Raw genomic sequence first — 21147 nt, 5'->3', positions numbered from 1 at the left:
TCCCCATGCTCGGCTCCTCCCTGCAGCTAGGCCTGTCCCCGCAGGGTCTACACCTCCATTGGTCTAAGGCCCTGACATTATCAAGACCAGAGCATGTTCCATAGTCCTGCACTGGATGTGAGGTTGTCAAGGAACAGTTCACCGTTGGTTTGTGGTGGAGCATCGTCTACTGGTGGAGTGGAGGAGCAGGCAAGTAAAACTATTTCCACTCTCCCCTAGACAAAATGAGCTATTAACCCTGGCAGTGCAGGTACAGCCACACTGTAAGGAATATTTTTTTTATTTGCCTCAAGTTGGGCTTTGAGTCTTATCCATGATGACCCCCCATCCCAAAAAATGGATCTGTGTTGATGTACCATATTGTGTACCGACTGGAAGACAGAAAGTGAGGAGGGAAAATATTCTGCCGCCACAAAACTGCCTTTAACTAAATAAAAAAAAAATAATAAAATAAAAAAAAAAAAAAAAAAATCACCTCTTCTGACAAGCTCATGAATTAAAAGCTTTCTCACGCCCTGCATTTCTAAATTACTGGAAGTTTAAACTAAGTGTACGTCTTTTGGCCACAGAAAAAGACTTTGTCAGTGCAAGGGTACCTGAAAGGCTCGGGTTTCTGTCTTTCCACTGCACATTCTTACACTTGATCTGGTTTTGCCTTTCCTTGCGAAGACGCTCCAGTTTTTGCGCTAGAAAACAGACAGGAAATGATAGAAATTACTTTGTTGGTGAAACTTTCCTGAGAAAAGAGATCACAATTAATTCCAATGTCATGAATATTTCATAATGCATGTATGGAAAGATGGGGAACAGGGGCAGGAGAAAGGGGAGGGGGGCTTTCAGAAAAGAGAGAGCAGCGTGCATAAAATTTTTAAAGCTGACACGAAGTTCAGAAAATACCAACAAAAACAGAAAAATGTGCTTGATTTATAATTGAAATTAGGGGACATAAAACATTAATACAGACCATAAAGATAGTATTAACATAGAAGGGAATCATAAAATGTGAAAACTAGTGTGATTAATAGGACAGTTCGTTATATAAATCATTAATAACGGTCTTAAAGGAATTTTAATGTACAAATGAAGTCCCATGAATGTTACGGAGTGTGCATAAAATTATAGATATGAATTACGTGCCCCCGTTTCAAAAATTAAAGATAAATGAACTCGGGCTCAACTATTAAAGTTTTAAATATAGAATCCTTTATCTGAAAATCAGGAAAAATTATAAAATGTCAGGGCCATATAAATTAGTAGCGTTTTTCTATGGTAGGACGGAACAGTTTATAGGTAATAAAGGAAGTGATTTGTATCTGCTGCAACATTAGTCAAATGTGTAAGGAAAGAGATATGAATGGGGATATTTTTATTTTAACGTTTTTTTTTTTTTCCCTCTCCTTCTTAAAGATGCAGAGAAAAATATTAAATTAATTCCTAGGGATTTACTGCAAACCTGAAAATTCTTTGCATATCAAATATTACTACGTGGTACAAGTCCACTAATATTCTGTTTTCGAGAAAGTAAAATGGGTAAACAGAACAGAAATGCATGTATGCCATAAATGTAATAATAATCATCATCATCGCTTGTATCAAACTTATTGCATTCATATAAATTAGATTTTTTTAAATAAAGTATAATCTTAAAAAAAAAAAAAAAAAACTTATTTCATTCATAGCCATTGATACTGTCACTAACATCTTCCATTTAAAAGGGAAAACTACAGTTATTGCGTTATTTTAGTAAATATACATTTTAAGTTATGAATGTAACATTAAAGTGCATCTGCACAATTGGTGCAGTTTCAGTCACATTGCATCATTCCCAACGCCAAGTCCCCTATCCCTGATTCTATGAGATATGGCCTACAAATCTACTGAGCCACTTGTCACAATCCTTGTACTCGTGCAGGGACAGTACACTCTCCATTTAATCCCATGAAGAGTTTGCACTCTCTTGCAGCATTTGCAGCAGGATGGATGGAGCAGAAATAGTACAATATAATCAGAACTGCACAAAAGGTACAGTTACACCTTAAGGCACAACTTCAGGAAAACAGGTAGCGTACATTTCATTGTTCCGCAACTCAGCCACAGTTCACAGCCAAAAGCACCTACAACGGTCAAGTAAGCAATGGAAGAAAGTGACTTGATCTGATAAATCGCATTTTCTTTTAGATCACGTGGATGGGAGGCTGAGTGTGTGTTGTCTACTGGGGAAGAGATGGCACCAGGGATGCGCAATAGGAAGAAGGCAAGTCGGCAGAGGCAGTGTAATTCTTTGGGCAATGTTCTGCTGGGAAACCTTGGGTCCTGCCATTCATGTGGATGTTACTTTGACAAATACCACCTACCTAAACATGGTTGGTGAGCAAGTGAATGCCTTCATGGAAATGGTATTCCCTGATGGCAGTAGCCTCTTTCAGACAGATAACGTACCCCTGCCACACTGCGAAAATGGTTCAAGAATGATTTGAGGAACACAACAAGTTTGAGTTGTTGACCTGGCCTCTAAATTCTCCAGATCACAATTCATCAAGAATCTGTGGAATGTGCTGGAAAAACAAGCTCAATCTGTGGAGACTCCACCTAGCAACCTACAGGACTTAGAAATCTGCTACTGATGACATATGCTACAGCATACCATTAAAGGTCTAGTGGTGTCCATGCCTCAATGGGTCAGGGTGGTAATGGCTGCAAGAGAGGGACCTACTCAATTTTAAGTGGGTCATCATAAAGTTATGGCTTATCAGTCTATATACACACAAATATTGTGAATGTATTCATTTGCCTGGAGTTCTACTTGTAAATTTGTAAAAAAAAACTCTCCTTCTAATAACAATCTGTATATACCAGCATTAGCAGCGCTCAAAATCCATTTAACAAGAGTCCATGATAGGAGCCGTCCAAATGTTCAAAGGACTTAATCATAAATGAAAAGTAAATAAATCAATGAAAGTTCATCCATGTGCTTCCATACGATCTGCATCTTATATTTCGACCGTCACCACACCTCGTGAATTAACACCCCTATGGTCATGAACTCACCAGATGAATGGAGATAGTAAGCCCATAAGATGATCCCTTCACGGAGCAGCAAAACACTGGTCCTTCCATCTTCGTGTCACTTATGACAAGAAAGCACACATGATGAAGGAATAACGAAACGTATGTCAGGGCACGACTACACAGCTATCCAGTCAGTCTATCAACGATCAAGCTCAACCCAGGTACACCGCCGTGAGAGGAATCTATTAGGTGGTGAGAGCAAAAAACCGAATGCAACAGGACTGCTTACATTGTAACGCTTGTTTTAAATACTTTTCTTATGAGTGCAACTTGTAAGGAGGGTAATTGATTGAATAAATTTTGAGTTTTACGGAATTACGCTATGTATGTGTGCTTTGTCACGAGTGACACATAGATGGAAGGACCGGTATTTGCTGCTCCGTGAAGGGATCATCATATGGGCTTACTATCACCATTCATCTGGTGAGTTTATGACCACAGGGGTGTTAATTCACGAGGTGTGGTGATGGTCGAAATATAAGATACAGATCGTATGGAAGTACATGGATGAAATTTCATTGATTTATTTACTTTTCATATATGATTAAAAAGTGGTTGTAAACCTAGGTAAATAAATAAATAAATAAATAACCCTGCAAGACAACGGCATAATGAGCCATTGCTTCAGTTGGCTTAAGTGCGCATGTGCCGATGACGTGGCACATGCAAATACAGGGATATCTCCTAAACCATGCAGGTTTAGGAGATATGCAGTGCAGCTACAGGTAAGCCTAATTATAGGCTTGCCTGTAGTTTAAAGTGGTTGTAAAGGGTTTAAAACTACTTTAAGTCCTTTGAACATTTGGATGGCTCCTATCATGGACTCTTGTTAAATGGATTTTGAGCGCTGCTAATGTTGGATTGTATTTTAGCATATTTGTTTAATGTGATTATAGTAACTGCCAGATTATATTATAATATTGGACGTTTTTTACCATAAGCGCTAGGGGTAGCTTGGTGCGTTTACTTTTGTATTATTACTATTCCACAGATATTTTATAATCTGTATATACCAGCTCTAATTTTAATCCTGGTATTTATTTTACAGCTCTGACTATTACTAAACACTACACAACAGCACATAGAATACTACTTATTACGAATTACACCTCTAGTTGCAGTGGTCAGGGTCTGAGGGAGCACAAAAAAAGGGACTGGAGGGAATAATCAGGAGAGTCATTGTCTGACTCCTAGACCACACATATACCACAGAGGACTGCAAGTGCCCTAACTAGAGCTATTGTCATTTTGGTAATGTGGCGGTATAAACTACCAAAGCCATAGCAATGCCTCACTTAGAGTGAAGTAGTGTTACAAGATGCTGTGGTTTTTATTGTTATAACAAAACCATGCCAGTCAGTAATACACATTCCCAGAATAGTACCAGAAAAAAAGCACTGGGCAGCTGGGCTTGGGTGAACCATGGCAGAGCTTGCCAAGATCTTGCCAAAAGTACACGTCTTAGAAACCTTCAGATTACATTACTGAGGTCTAAAAGCACAGCAAATCCAGAGTATTTAGTGATTCACAGAACCCTGACAACTGTGCACGCACACTGGTTTGGGTAAAAATAAAAACCTACCGAAACATAGTTGTTGTATGTGCTGCAATAGGGTGATGTTCAGTAACATGCCATCAGTTGCATTGATGCCATGAGGATTTAGCAGTATTAGTAACACCCCTCCAGGGAAGGGGGCATCACCCCCCAGGGAGGACATGATAGAGTGAAAGAGTAACCAAGGTGATCTGATGCAGAGGAAAACTACTTATCCTGCATATCTTGCTTTGCTGGCTTGGTATAGTATCCAAGTAGCAACCTGGTAAGAGTGCGAAAAGAACACCAGCATGTAAGGCACCAGTGGTTGCTTAGCAGACAGAGTCTGGCATGGAAGGACTGTTGAGCTAATGTCAGCATTGATGGTCGCTGAGTGGACAAGACTGGTATGGATCAAGGGAGGATATGCCTCATAAAATAAAGGACCATGGAATCAGAAGTTTGTTCAAATCTACCAACATGAAGGGGTACACCAAGCAGTGCAGAAACTCAAAGACATTGTAGAAACAAAAAGTGTTTCTAAGGGTTATAAGCGACTACCAGATAAGAGTACAACTGGGAGAAACAGCCAAATATAAAACTTTTTTCTACTGATCCACAATGAAATTTGAAAAAAGACTGAACTATGGTAATGGTCCTAAAAATCCAATTCAATTGTTAACGTGTGTTGCGATGCATTTTTTTGTAATTCAATGGAAAACCCATGAAGAAAAAAAGGCAATGGTGGTAATCCAGCCTTAGGACCCATTTACACCATCACACTGCAATAACGTTGTATGAATGCAATATGCATGTTGCACAATTAGATGTGATTCAGCATAAATTGCACTTCAATGTACCTGGTTAATGGACGTTTTTGCAGGAAACCACAACACACTGAGTACAGTGTACACTGAGTACATTCTGCTGTCAGCGGGGAATCCTTGCTGACCGCAGATGAGTCATGGTTGTTAAGGACACGTCGGGAGCCTGCTCCTTAACAACCAGCTATTCACCAGTTGTTAGGAACACTGGCGGGTGCCGGCTCTTTAACAACGAGCTGAAAGTTTGCACATTCCTCAAATTTTGCACGCCTGGACCACTACTTATTTAATGCATGCTTACTTTAGTGAATTGATTTAACACCGTTTTATAAGGGATTTACCCAGCTTTTTTTCCTCAATCCCTGTATTTGCGGACTATACCAAGTTAAGCAGGGAAATAGCTTCTCCGCAGGATGTGGAAACCTTGCAAGAAGATCTGAACAAATTAATTGGATGGGCAACTACATGGCAAATGAGGATTAATGTAGAAAAATATTAAATCATGCGTTTGGGTGGCAAAAACATGAATGCAACCTACTCACTAGGGGAGAACCTCTGGGGGAATCTAAGATGGAAAAGGACCTGGGGCTCCTAGTAGATGATAGGCTCAGCAATGGCATGCAAAGCCAAGCTGCTGCAAACAAAGCCAATAGAATATTGGCATGCATTTAAAAGGGGATCAACTCCAGAGATAAAAAGATAATTCTCCCGCTCTACAAGACTCTGGTCCGGCCATACCTGGAGGATGCTGTCCAGTTCTGGGCACCAGTCCTCAGAAAGTAGGTGCTGAAACTGGAGAGAGTGCAGAGAAGGGCAACAAAACTAATAAAGGGACTGGAGGATCTTAGTTATGAGGAAAGATTACAAGCACTGATCTTTTTCTCTCTAGAGAAGAGATGATTGAGAGGGGATATGATTTCAATGTACAAATACCGTACTGGTGACCCCACAATGGAAAAAAAAAAACTTTTCCATGATAGGGCATTTAAAAAGACTCATGGCCATTCACTAAAATTAGAAGAAAAGCGGTTTAACCTTAAACTGCGTAGAGGGTTCTTTACTGTAAGAGCAGTAAGGATGTGGAATTCTCTTCCACAAGCAGTGGTTTCAGCAGGCAGCAAAAAATTATTAGATAGATAGGCACCTAGACGTCCACAACATACAGGGATATACAATGTAATACTGACATAAAAGCGCACACACACGGGTTGGACTTGATGGGCTTGTAGTTTTTTCAACCTTACCAACTATGTAGCAATTTTTAAACAAGTTTAGCCTCGAAGATCAACACATCTTTATAAACGGTCTCCCTGAGTGTCACCACATCTAAGCTGCCCACTCATTCCTTCGCTCTATGGCTAGCGAAGCCCAGGAACCTGCTTCCACTCCATGTACAAAATCTCACAAAAGTGAATACACCCCTCACATTTTTGTAAATATTTTATTCTACCTTTTTATGTGACAACACTGAAGAAATTACACTTTGCTACAATCTAAAGTAGTGAGTGTACAGTTTAACAGTGTACATTTGCTGCCCCCTCCAAAATAACTCCGCACACAGCCAATGATGTCTAAACCGCTGGCAACAAAAGTGAGTACACCCCTAAGTGAAAATGTCCAAATTGGGCTCAATTAGCCATTTTCCCTCCCCGGTGTCATGTGACTCGTTAGTGTTACAAGGTCTTAGGTGTGTTAAATTTGGTGTTATCGCTCTCACTCACTGGTCACTAGAAGTTCAACATTGCACCTCATGGCAAGGAAAAAAAAAAAAATAAAATTGTTGCTCTACATAAAGATGGCCTAGGCTAGAAGACGATTGCCAAACCCTGAAACTGACCTGGACACAGTGGCCAAGACCATACAGCGGTTTAACAGGACAGGTTCCACTCAGAACAGGCCTCGCCATGGTCGACCAAAGACGTTGAGTGCACGTGCCCAGCGTCATATCCAGAGGTTGTCTTTGGGAAATAGATGTATGAGTGCTGCCAGCATTGCTGCAGAGGTTGAAGGGATGGGGGGGGGGTCAGCCTGTCAGTGCTCAGACCATATGCTGCACACTGCATAAAATTGGTCTGCATGGCTGTCGTCCCAGAAGGAAATCATCATCTAAAGATGATGCACAGCAAAGCCCACAAACAGTTTTCTGAAGACAAAGCAGACTAAGGACATGGATTACTGGAACCATGTGGTCTGATGAGACCAATATAAACTTATTTGGTTCAGATGGTGTCAAGCGTGTGTGGAGACAACCAAGTGAGAAGTACAAAGACAAGTGTGTCTTGCCTGCAGTCAAGCATGGTGGTGGGTGTGTCATGGTCTGGGGCTGTATGAGTGCTGCCGGCACTGGGGAGCTACAGCTCATTGAGGGAACGATGAATGCCAACATGTACTGTGGCAGTATTCCAACATGAAAACGACCCCAAACACACCTCCAAGATGATCACTGCCTTGCTAAAGAAGCTGAGGGTAAAGGTGATGGACTGGCCAAGCATGTCTCCAGACCTAAACCTTATTGAGCATCTGTGGGGCATCCTCAAACGGAAGGTTGAGGAGCGCAAGGTCTGCAATATCCACCAGCTCCGTAATGTCATCATGAAGGAGTGGAAGAGGACGCCAGTGGCAACCTGTGAAGCTCTGGTGAACTTCATGCCCAGGAGGGTTAAGGCAGTGCTGGAAAATAATGGTGGGCACATAGAATATTGACAGTTTGGGCCCAATTTCAACATTTTCACTTAGGGGTGTACTCACTTTTGTTGCCAGCAGTTTAGACATTAATGGCTGTATGTTGAGTTATTTTGGAGGGGACAGCAAATTTACACTGTTATACAAGCTGTACACTCACTACTTTACATTGTAGCAAAGTGTAATTTCTTCAGTGTTGTCACATAAGATATAATAAAATAATTTACAAAAATGTGAGGGGTGTACTCACTTTTGTGAGATACTGTATGTACTATACTTCAGGCAATAAGCCACACACCAGTGACATCACAAGAATCCAACAAGTTTAATGATGGACAGCACACACTGCATCCCTCCCAGCCTATGTCTGTCCCGGAATGTGCTTCACCCATCTAGGACATAATGGTTATGGGTGCAATCGCTATGTGAAACGCATCAGAGGTGCAAACAAACGGGACAGTAAAGTGATTCACCAACTTTCACTTTTGCCTGATGTGCCCAATGTGTGGATTTAGCTAGTCAGATCATGAGTGCCTTTAGGTAGCTTCAAACCAGCCAGCTCCAGGAAACAGATAGTCAGTGAACTGTCAATGTGATTCAGGAATTAACACAATTATTTTCAAAATTGAGAAAGTCTGCTTTGTTTAGATCTAATCTTAAACGTTTTAAAATTACACAGTCCGATCAAACTAGAATCAGATCCACTGGTCAGTTTTTCCAGACATATCTGAATGGAACATATCTGTTAAACCTCGTACACACGCTTAGGATTTCCGGACGGCTGAACGTCCATTTTTTGTGCCATGCTAGTCTCATGTCGAAAGTGAAGAGGTTACCCACAATAAGAAAATTTTCATACAACAGAATACAGTGTCAGAAGTGATGTAATGTGTAGAAAAATGTTATATGTGTTCTTTCGTTTCTAAGCATGCGCAGTCTTGCTGTTACGTTTTTTTTATGTCCGAAAACCATACTAATGAAATGAAAATAGGACGTTAAGTTCACATCCGACAAAAACTTTATAGTCTAAACATCCAGCTTTTGTCTGACGAAAAAGCAAAATCGCCTGTCGAAAGCACCGTACTAACGATCTGAAAATCGTCAGTAAGGATGGGCTCGGGCGTGTTCGCACAGCCAACGTGCAGAGCCCGCCAGAAAGTCGGCACGGCGCTAATCACAGGCAGTGAGACATTTCCCAATCTCTGCAGCCGCACATCGGGAAAATGTCTCACTGCCTGTGATTAGCGCAGCGCCGTGCCGACTTCCTGGCGGGCTCTGCATGTGGGCTGTGCGAACACGCCCGAGCCCATCCTTAATGGGCAGACAGTTCATCGTACAAATTTTTCCATCCGATTTTCGTATTGTCCATTGACATCTGATTACCTCTGAATTTCTCAAGGAAAATCTGTATTTTTTTTTTTTTTGTTTAGACATAAATGTAACAGATATGAGATCGCTGGATTTAAATGGACCCATGTTTGTCTACATCTGACTGCCCATAGACCCCATGAGGTAGTTTAAGCTCTGGTAGGGCAAAACTGAATGGACACGACATCCATGCTACTCGGCTCCAATTCAGCAGCAGATCTATTCAGGAATTCCCTGCTGATCGGAATTAACATGACCAGTGTGAAAGGGAACTATATAAAAATATGCATATACATAATCCTAAACCCACAGTTGATACAAAGGGAGGCAAAAAATTCTTATAAAAGCATTGTACAATTTGCACCAGCAAGGAAAGAAATATATAACCACAGATCCCCATTTTTGAATGTACATGAACCCAAGATTGCCACATTCTACGCCTTACCAAAGGTTCACAAATCACTAATTTATCCTCTAGGCCGCCCAATTATTTCTGGCTGTGGCTGCCTGACTGAGAACGCCAGTAGCCTAATCGATACTTACCTTAGCCCGCATGTAAAGGCATTATTCTCTTATGTACAGGTAACGATCGACCTCATTAAAGTACTAGAGGGCATCTCTGTTCCAAAGGACGCCTGGCTAGTTACCATTGATGTCGACAGCCTTTATAATACGATCCCGCATGAGAAGGGGCTTTCGGTAGTGGCCGAACACCTGCAGGAACGCGGGGAGGCTGCTCATTCATACAATAATTTCATACTCGAACTATTGAGGTTTGTCCTCACTAGGAACGTGTTTGTTTTTGGTCTCTCCCACTACCTCCAGGTGCAGGGGGTAGCGATGGGCACACGCTGTGCCCCATCGTATGCCAACCTGTACCTGGGTGGGTGGGAGAGAGACCTATTTTCCAGGAAGGATATCGCAAGGCATTTAGAAAATGTAGTAACGTTTCATCGATACGTCGATGATATCCTGATTACCTGGTCAGGCACCCATGATGAGTTGCTTGAATTTATGGATATCTTGAGCAACAACACTTATAACCTTAAATTTACCATGTCCTGTGATAGGAAAATTGTGAATTTCTTGGATATTCAAATTTTCATAGAAGATGATGGCTCTCTTGGCACATCTCTGTTCAGAAAACCATCAGCCAGCAACGCTATTCTCCATGCCTCTATTTCACACCCAAAGCCCCTGACTGACAGCATCCCCTACAGCCTATACCTCAGGCTGAGGCGTAACTGTAGTAGGGATGTTGACTTTCAGGAGTCTAAACTTCTGTACAATCGCCTGCGCGACAGGGGCTACTCCCACAGCACCTTAAAAAAGGCCTATAGTCGAGCTAAAGCTCCTGATAGGAATACGCTAATTCACAAGAAAAAAATAAAACCCTCTTCCAAAACAGTAAGGATCATCACATCCTATACTAAACAACACAAACAAATTTAAAAAAATCTTCAGCAAATACTGGCCATTGTTGTTGGTCGACCCCATAGCATGCAAATATGTTGAGAACCAACCATTAATTACCTACAGACGTGCTCGGTCCCTGAAAGACCGTCTTACCCGAAGTCACTTTCAAATGTCTTCTCTACCTATATCCACTACAGGAACATTCCCGTGCAAAAAATGTGACAAATGTCGGTTTATGTTGAAGCATCATGAAATCAATCTGCCTAATGGCCAAATTCACAGGATTAAACATAGAATCACTTGCCAGACCCCTGGCATTGTATACTTGATGCAATGCACCTGCAAATGCTTCTATGTTGGGAAGACAAAAAGAATCAATGACCATATATCACTCATTCGTAAACGTAGAATGGAGACTCCAATCAGTCGCCATGTGGGGCTATACCACGGCTTCAGATTGTATACCATCAAATTCATGGCATTGGAACATATCCCTCTTGATATTAGAGGTGGTAGTAATGATTTAAAACTATTACAACTTGAGTCTCGGTGGATACATTTATTGAAAGCTACTGTTCACCCTGGTCTAAATGAAATACTGAGCTTTAAGCCCTTTCTTTAAAACTTCCTCTCCTGTCTCTTATCTTCTCTTTTTTCCTCTTTCCCCCCTTTTCTACCCCTTCCTTCTACCCCTTCCTTCTCCCCCCCCCTTTTTTCTCCCCCCCCCTTTTTCTCCTTCCCCCTCCCCCCCCTATAGACCCCCCCCCCTCTTTCCCCCCCCCCTCCCTGCTCGTCCTCTCATCCCCTCTTTTTCCCTTCCTTTGTTTATCCTCCTCTAGTTCTCATTTTTCTGTCTCTCTCTTCTCTAGTCCTGGCCGTAGTGAATTAACCCTATAGGACATTACTGACGAGTAATCCTTCCTGTTTTATTCAGCATTGGATTAATACTCACGTTATTGTTTATGTATATTCTAGTGTACTGTATTTACCTCAGATCATAATCCACTGTGTATCCATATAAAGAACAAAATATTTTCCTTTGTACTTTTATATTCATACTTTGTTCACTTATGTATTCATTAGTTTAAATGATTCACGTTGTATGGCTACATTATGATAGCGAGTTTTAGCACTGCAATGCTTTCCGTTTTGTAAATGCACCTGTCTGTCTTTGAAACCTCGGCATTGCTCAAACGCCCCTTTTACATTCTGGGACCCACTTCCCCTTGGATTGGTGCCTGCCCTTGCCCTTGCATCTTCGGCCATGGTCCAGCCTGAGCCTTTGGCATATGGTGGTCACATGGACGCCCGAGGGCGTTCCTGCCCACTGACAGGACGCCCGCCTCTCTGCACCGCCCCGCGCGCTCTTCACCTTTTCCCTCTGCTTATGCAGAGGAGACGCTCCCCTCTTCCCTCGGTCACCACTGGGGGGGGAGCCGCTCCGTTCCGCCGTGTGCACGGTCCTTTGGACCCGGCGACGTCGGACGTAGCGATGAGGTGCAACAGTGCGCAGGAGCTCTGCGTCCGCTTCCGGCCCTTTTTGGACCGGATGGGGGGGGATTCATTCGCTGCCGAAGCCCCTTGGGACATGCTGTGCCACCACTTTTTCAAGGTAATCCATGCAGTTGTGCTCTCTGGATCTATATTAATTATATATATATATATATATATATATATATATATATATATATATATATATATATATATATATATATATATATATATATATACACACACACACACACACACACACACACACACACATATACACACACACACACACACACACACACACACAGTCATCATTGGTTGCCTGGCTGTCCTATTTTTGACTACCCTGGCTCCCCCTGACCCTCCTGTCTGAGCATTACATTATTGCTCTGTAATACTGACTCTGTTATTTGAACAATGGATCCCTTGACCAATCACTAATTCCATTATTTCCCCATTCTTTCCAGCACGAGCCCACCTCCTGCTCCCAGTGCTGTAAGGTGGCCCTACCAAGTCCCTTGGCGTTAAATCCTTTCAACGCTCTTATTGTGAGTTTTTTCCTTCCTTTTTTAACCAATTGGTAGCTAGATTATTCCATAGATTAAATATTCATTCAATTGAATGTCTACTTATACACTTGTATATTTATATATGCTTATATACTAATGGATATATGATATCCCTACCTATATATAGACTCCTTTTCCTTTTTTTTCTCCTTTCTTTTATACATATCATGTTTAGTTGGTCCATTTATGCCCTCTGTGGCCCCAGCCGCTCGTGGCCTTGACTGTGTAAGTGGGCTGTAAGTGTGAGTGCAACGGAACTGCTGCCCTCTCACTTTGGTTGATTCGGGATAGAAGCACTGCTCTGGGATTGGATATACAGGTGCATACACTACTAAATTCACTAGTACATAATTTTTCTTCATTGTGCATTCTGGTGTAATATTTGGGTTGTGATATGTTTATATTCATTTGCTACCTGATACTTATATATATATATTTTTTCTGTGTGTATGGTGTTTGTATGTCTGTTACTTTTAGAAGGCTTGTACCCCTGCAAGGACAGCTCCCCTGAAGAAGCCCGACTTATGGGCGAAACATGTCGGGTTCCGTATGCTGTCCCGTTCTGACATCTTGTTAAATAATATTGTACCTGCCTGTGTTTATTGATTTTATTCTGTTTTGTTCATTTTGACAAGAAATAAAACAACAATATATTTTTTTATTGAATGCATCTGAGATTTCTTTATGCACCCTCAAAATCCCCATCTTTTTTCCCTCTGTGAACACAGATCCCCTAAGGCACATGTGCCAAATCTGGCCCGCCAAGCCATTTCATGTGGCCCTCGCACCTCTGCAACCCACCCCCCCACCCCGCCTCTGCCCCACCTCAGCAGTCAGCAGCAAATAAAAATGACCGAGCTTCTCTGCCAGATCTTGCACTTTTCCGTGGAACTACAGAGAGGCGCCTCTGCACTTCTTGGTCTCAGCAGTCGGGAGCAGAGAGGATCACAGAACTCCTCCTACAGATCCTGCGTCTCTGTGCAGCCACAGCACTCCCTCATCTCCGCCGGTCTCAGCATTCAGAATATTCCAGCAGCTGACTCCAGCCCTCCTCTGGTCCTCCCCCATCATTTTGTTTCACAGCTCCGTCCCCAGATTCTTCCCAGCAGCAGCACAGGGTAAGGGGGGTGGGCACTGTGATGTAAGGGAGGTGGTGGGACATCTGCTTATAATTATGATAATACAATTCTATGCCAGTTGAAAAGGAGGGTCGCACACCGCAGGTATAATCCACAAGAAACTTTTGGAGACTGATCAACACAGAACACCATGGCAGAACCATGTTCTGTCTGAGCAGTCTCCAATAAAGTTTCTTGTGGATGAAACCAGCGGCGTGCAACCTTCCTTTTCAGACTTGCATTATCTGATACAGGAGTGTAAGTGGTGCTGGTCTGCACCTGCCCTTCACAGCTTCAGTCTTATACTAAAACCAGTAATGATCAAATGCAGGGGCAATTTTTTAATATGACAAATAGTAGATATATTTATATGGTCTTACAGATACAACTGGCCCTTTCAGGGCAGCCATAATGCTGATGCGGCCTGCGGTGAAATTAAGTTTGACACCACTGCTCTAAGGCAATTAGATATTCCCTCAACCAAGAATGTATGGTGGTATTACTTCTACAATAGCCAGTTATAATCTATGCATTTATACATACTATACATCCATCCAGCTTTTTTTTCTAGCCAACTGAGCTAGCTAGAACTATCTCCTGAGGAAGTCTATTTTGCATTTTCACAGCTCTTACTGTGAAGAAACCTCGGCATGTGGGGGGTTAAAGCTCTATTCCTCCAGACATAAAGAGTGCCCCCTTGTTCTCAGTAATGACCTTAAAGGGGTTGTAAAGTCAGAAGGTTTTTTTTTTTATCTTAATGCCTTTAGTGTGCAGCAGCTGCCCTCAGCCCCCCTAAATACTTACCTGAGCCCCATCTCTGTCCAGCGATGTCCACGATTGACTCGGCTGTCCGAGAGACTCTCCCTCCTGATTGGCTGACCTACTTTGACAGCAGCTGCTGTGTCTCAGCCAATCAAGAGAGAGGGGGGGGTGGGGAGGGGCCGGGCCAGGGCTCAGTGTCTGAATGGACACAGGGAGCTGTGACTTGGCTCGGGTGCCCCCATAGCAAGCTGCTTGCTGTGGGGGCACTGGACAGGAGGGAGGGGCCAGGAGCAAAGAAGAGGGACCTGAGAAAAGGAGGATCTGGGCTGCCCTATGCAAATCCACAGCACAGAAGAGGCAAGTATAACTTGTTGGTTATTTTTATAGAAAAAAAAAAGACTTTAAAATCACTTTAAAGTGAAAAACTCTACACCAAGTTAACTATATTGACCACTTATGAATTTATACATGGTGATCATATCCCCCTTAGGCCCCTTACACACTACCACGATTTTGCGGCCGCGATGTCAGGGAATGCCTGTGTAAACTTGAGGTCTATGGACCTCAACTCGCATCAAAGTCAGACCAAAGTAGGGTAGGGACTACTTTGAAGTCGCACAGATATGAATGGTACACGACTTGTCATGCGACTTTGCAGTCCCAAGTAGCAGGACAAGTCACACAAGTGTGAAAGGGGCTTTAATCTCCTCTACAGAGTCCTACTGCTGCATCCATTGACACAGACAGCAAAACTCAGCCCCACCCCCCCCGCTCCCGTGTCACTGGATTTGATTGACAACAGTGGGAGCCAATGCCTTCTGCTGCTATCAATCTATCCAATGAGGACCCGAGATAGCGGCATGAGCTGCTGTGCTCGTCCCCGTCGCTGGAACGATCGGATTCAGGTAAGTAAAAGGGGGGCTCTGGGGGGCTGCTGCCCTACAGAAGGTTTTTTGCCTAAGGTGAAAAACCTGAAGGGTTTACAACCCCTTTAAGCCTAGTACACAAAGGCCGAATGTCGGAACACAATAGAAAACAATAGAAAAGTTGAGCGTTCAATAGAAACCGACCGACATTCGGCCCATGTGTATGGCAGCCGGGACGGCTTCTGTCAAAGGCTAGATCAAAATGAAAAAGAACTCGCTGCTCCAGGTGAAGTAAGTATGCCTGATAGAACCTTCAAACCAGTGCCAGCCCCGGCCCCCCTCTGTGGATAATATCAAAATGAAAAAAAGAGACAGCTGCACTGGGTGGTTCCGAATACCGCATATCGAGTCAGCGTGGTGACACCAACACACAATCTCGTAGACGCGTTTCACACAGTACAAATGTACTTAATCATTACATCATTTCTGTCAAAGGCTCATGATGGAAAACTAGGAGATGCACCAAAATTTCGAGCGCCGAAACATTTCAGGCGAAAATTGTGTTATCGGCATTCGACCAATAATGGCACGGAAAACGATTTTGCAGAGATTTTACCACAAATTCACAGCGATTTTGCACCGATTTTAATGTGCTTATGGTGCATTTTTCATAGGTCATGTGACTAAAAAACATAACACGTGCGTTAATTATGCATTCTTGCTGCGTTTTCAATGGATTTGAACTGCGAGGTACGTTTTTTGCATGTTTTTTTTTTTTATTTTTTTAACTGACCAAAAATGCAGCAAGCAAGATTTTTAAACACCACAACGGAAGACCAGCGGACCAGTGTGAAGACATACATAGAATTTAAAGAGATGCATTTTTCTTGAGCTTTTCTTGCGCTAAAGGTGCCAATAATGGCCGACAATAAATTCATATTCACTGAAGTTGATATTAATTAAAAAGTTGACTATAATACAATTATATATAAAAATATAAATATTTTTTTTAAATTGTCCAGTTTCGGTTTTCGGCCAAGTGCATCCTGCATTTTCGTTTTCCGCACCTCTACTGAAAACGGTCTGCCAACCGGCTCTAGATCAGAGTGTTCTGGCGGGGGGGGGGTCCCCCTGTCAGAACACATTGGCACAGCAGGGGAGATTGATGTACTAACATCGGAATGTTAGTACAGCAGCTGAGCGGAGAGGTTTTTTTTAAGAAAAAAAAAAACTAGTAGTGTGTACGAGGCTTTAAGGGGTTGTAACGCCTTGTGTTTTTTCACCTTAATGCCTCCTATGCATTAAGGTGAAAAAACATCTGGTAGTCACCGTCCCCCCCCACCCCCTTCGGCGGAGACGTGCTGTCCTTCTGAAAAGAAAAGTGCTGTGTCCAATTGTTCTGGTAAGCCCCCCACTTACTTACGGTGGTGGATCTGCTATCAACACTTGAATATCATGTTATTTACACTTCTGGGTGTTTACACATCTTACCGGATAATTCATGGACTTATTTATGCATAACTATTTGTGTTAAATTTTATATCCTTGGGTAATTAACATATATACACCTTTTTGGACATTGTATGGATTCACCTATGTATATTAGTTTGTGCTAGAGGTGCACATCCTAACGGATGTTTCTGAGATTCAACTCTCAACCCTCATGTCACTTTTTTTAGACTATTATTTTTATACACACCTAAAAATCCAACTTATATATACCTAGAGATATATTTACATTATATATCACATATCAATGTTTGTTACCACTTTCTTAGCGCTGCATTTTTTTTTCACTATGTATTTTTCACAGGTTTAGATCACTTGTTAGTGCTAGCTGCTTATTTCTCTTTCTGATAGCGCAATATTTATATATATATATATTTTTTACAAGTTCTTTGGATCTACTTAAAATTGCTGCAGTCACACATTTTCTCCTCACTATATCCATTATGGATATATTTGACTACAGAGCCACACGGAAAGTCAACACAGAGGGTGTATTTACAGTAACTAACCATGATATCGAAATAGGGGGTCTTTTCCTTAGATTAAAGAATATCATGACCTCTGAATTAGATCTCCAATGGGATGTGGCTTTCCTAGAACAATATGTTACAGAAAACATGGTTCCGAGAAGTCTTAGGTGGGAAGTTCACCCACAACAGGGTGACCCTGACCCACTCTCTTGGTTTAATTATTTTAATGAAATGGGTATTAAGCTTCTGGGGTTTCTCATCACTAGAAAAACCAACAGACTTTTTGCTTTAGACAAAGAGATTAAAGAACTTAAGGATAAACTTTTATCCTATAAAAACTCCCCAGAATATGGTTCTCTCTCATCCAATCTCCAATTACACCTAGAGAAGGAAGACAGAGAAAAAAACAAAAAACATAAAAAATACTCAAGTGACGTTGGGGGATTATAAATCAGGGACAGTTTTCAGATGGCAGACTATCAACACGCCCGCCTCTGAACCTTCCACTGTAAACAATTAGTCTGACCAACCATCCAGTGATGGCCGGGGAAATCGCCAACTCGACCAACACTGGGAGATCCAGACTCCCATCTAAACCAAGAATGGACCCTCAGAACAACAGAGGGGGCCCACCTCCTCAAAAAGGTGAACACCCCAGACACTACACCTTACCTCATACACCTAAAGAAGGTAGGAATAATTACACTAATACAAAAAGACAAAAATGAAAACCCAGAAGTAACCAATATGTCTCTAGACCCTATTATGAGCAGGAGAATAGAGCATATTTAGATTCCCCTCGTAGGTCTAACTACCCAGATACCGCATATAACCGGGACTTTCATCAACCCAATCGTCCGCCCATAAACACTTATAACAGGTTTGCTCCACTCTACGATAGACAGGACAACTATGGAGACGAACACACTGGAACCTATTATGACTATAATTATTACAGTCAGGATTCTTACCATAAGGATTTTCAACAGGCCAGACCAGGACCCCAAAGGCATATAGACCCAAGAGAGGCTCCAGAGGGGGGAGGAGAGTCCAGTGGAAAAAGAGTTCAATAGGTCAAGGGGTATTCAATCTTAGCACGAAACAATTAACCAAAGAAGAGCTGGTTATACTCGATAAAGGCCTGAAATTTGCCCCCCCTAAAAAATTAGATAAGTTTAACACCTTTATTGATATCCATAAATTTATAAGGAAAATTAACATTCAACGTTATCTTTCCACGAATACAGCGCTACCCATAGATAGAGCTGCAACTTCAGGGACAGTACACTCGGGTTTAGCAAACCCCTCTTTATTTAACCCTCCAGTACCAGCGGCACCTGCAATTAATATCTTTAGAGACCTGGTACTCAAAGATCTAGCTGACCTACCCATCAAGAAACGTCAAAATTTCTCTATAAACAAACAAGGCCTTAAATCCTTATGTGATCGTAAAGACCTAATTGTCCGCCCAGCAGACAAGGGAGGAGGAATTATAGTTATGGATAAAACAGACTACATTTCAGAGATGCATAGGATCCCGAGTGATCACAATACCTATGCAGAGTTACCTTCTAACCCCACAAATAGATATAAACGAGATTTAATTGCATTGGTAAATAAGGGATCTGACAGACAAAAACTCAATAAAAAAAGAAAAGGCTTATCTAATACCAACGGCGCCCAGAATTCCAATTATCTACCACTTGCCAAAAATCCATAAGGACCCCCTGCATCCACCAGGGAGACCCATCATAATAAGTGGTATAAACTCATCAACATCACGTATTGGTCGCTATGTGGATTTCTACCTACAACCACTAGTCAAAAAAACCCCATCATACCTAAAAGACACTACGGATACCATCAGAAAATTAGAAGGTATCACTTTAAAGGGAGATTACCTACTTGCCTGCTGATGTAGCATCGCTATATACATGTATTCCACATAATTTAGGTTTGGAAGCAGTTACATATTTTTTACAGGGAGATTTATCACTCACCGACATTCAAAGACAGTATATTATTGAATTATTAGAGTTTGCAACAACACACAACTATTTTTGGTTTGATAATAAATTTTATTTACAGCATAAAGGCGTAGCAATGGGGGCTAAGTTCGCCCCCAGCCTCGCAAATCTTTTTATGGCCAAGTGGGAGGAGGATGTCGTCTATTCTGAGCACAGACCCCAGTTGGTGTTCTGGGCCAGATATATAGACAACATCCTCCTCCTATGGGATGGGCCCCCCGAATCACTTGAAGAAGAATTCTTTTCTATGCTTAATAACAATGACAGGGGAATTTCGCTGACTCTAGAATACAGTTCGGTTAAGGTTCATTTCCTAGACTTGGACATAGAAATCAACTCTCGCCAGTTCATTTTCCAGACTTATTTCAAATCAACTGATCGCAATAGTTTCATACCCATCGATAGTTGCCATCACAGGTCCTGGCTGAAATCAGTCCCCCACAGCCAACTCTTGAGGCTAAGGAGAAACTTTACCACTATTGAGGCATTTCAAACACAGGCTCTATCTTTAAAACAAAAATTTATAGATAAAGGGGTATGATGCGGCCACTCTTGAAACAGAAATACAATACGCTACACAAATAGACAGGAGATCATTATTGACCCCTAAGAGTCATTTCCCCAATGATAACTTAAAATACTCCATGCTGACCTCTTTCTCATCTCAACACAAAGACATTAAAACTATCATGGAACGTCACTGGGGGATATTGAGGAACGACCATATATTGGGTAGCATTCTACCTGAAAGGCCGAAAGTCATTTACAGGGGGGGGCCCTTCATTACAAGGTAGAATTGCTCCTAATATTATTGATCCTCCTAAACGTCATACCTTCTTTCATGATTTAGTAGGATATTTCCCATGTAAAAAATGTACTGTGTGCCACTATAACATTAGTGGCAGACATAAAACATTGGAGTTCAGGTCATGTAACCAATAAAATATATCCGATCAAGAGGTTCTGTACCTGTGCAACCAAAAATGTGGTTTATCTTATCACCTGCCCATGTGGAAAGCACTATGTGGGCCGTACCACTAGGGTTTTTCCACACGGGTCGGTGAACATGTGGCTAAGATCTTAGGTGGGGACACTAAACACACTGTCCCTAGACACTACTGACGGCATCACAACCGAGACCCTTCTGGATCACAATTTCTCATTATAGACCGATACGTCCCCCCCCGGCGAGGAGGGGCGACAACTCGGGGTGTATCCCAACTAGAAACGTATTGGATATACGAAATCCAGTCCCATACACCACTGGGGCTTAACGTCGAATGGGATATTAATGCTTTTATTAATCAATCATAGACTACTGTAATCTCTTTTCGTTCCCTTGTATACCATTGCAAAACAATTTCCTCTTTTTTCCCCTATTGAGAAATGTTAATATCAGATTAATTCATGTAGTAGTGATCACTGTATCCCTACTTTACTTA

The 21147-nt window shown here is 42.0% G+C and overlaps 1 protein-coding gene across 3 annotated transcripts in view; it reads right to left on the bottom strand.

Annotated features, from left to right (window-relative positions):
• The window catches only part of MAPKAP1 (MAPK associated protein 1), a 399325-nt gene that overhangs the window by 336074 nt on the left and 42104 nt on the right, over nucleotides 1-21147 (bottom strand). For all 3 annotated transcript variants that reach the window (XM_073600313.1, XM_073600315.1, XM_073600314.1), the window contains exon 3: nucleotides 597-686. In XM_073600313.1, coding sequence (XP_073456414.1) covers nucleotides 597-686 — 90 coding nt within the window. The remainder of the gene's footprint in view (nucleotides 1-596; nucleotides 687-21147) is intronic.

This window comes from Aquarana catesbeiana, linkage group LG09, assembly GCF_042186555.1.
Source record: "Aquarana catesbeiana isolate 2022-GZ linkage group LG09, ASM4218655v1, whole genome shotgun sequence".
Taxonomy (NCBI): Eukaryota; Metazoa; Chordata; class Amphibia; order Anura; family Ranidae; genus Aquarana; species Aquarana catesbeiana.
The sequence above is the reverse complement of the archived record's forward strand: the minus strand, read 5'-3'. Positions and strand labels throughout refer to the sequence as shown.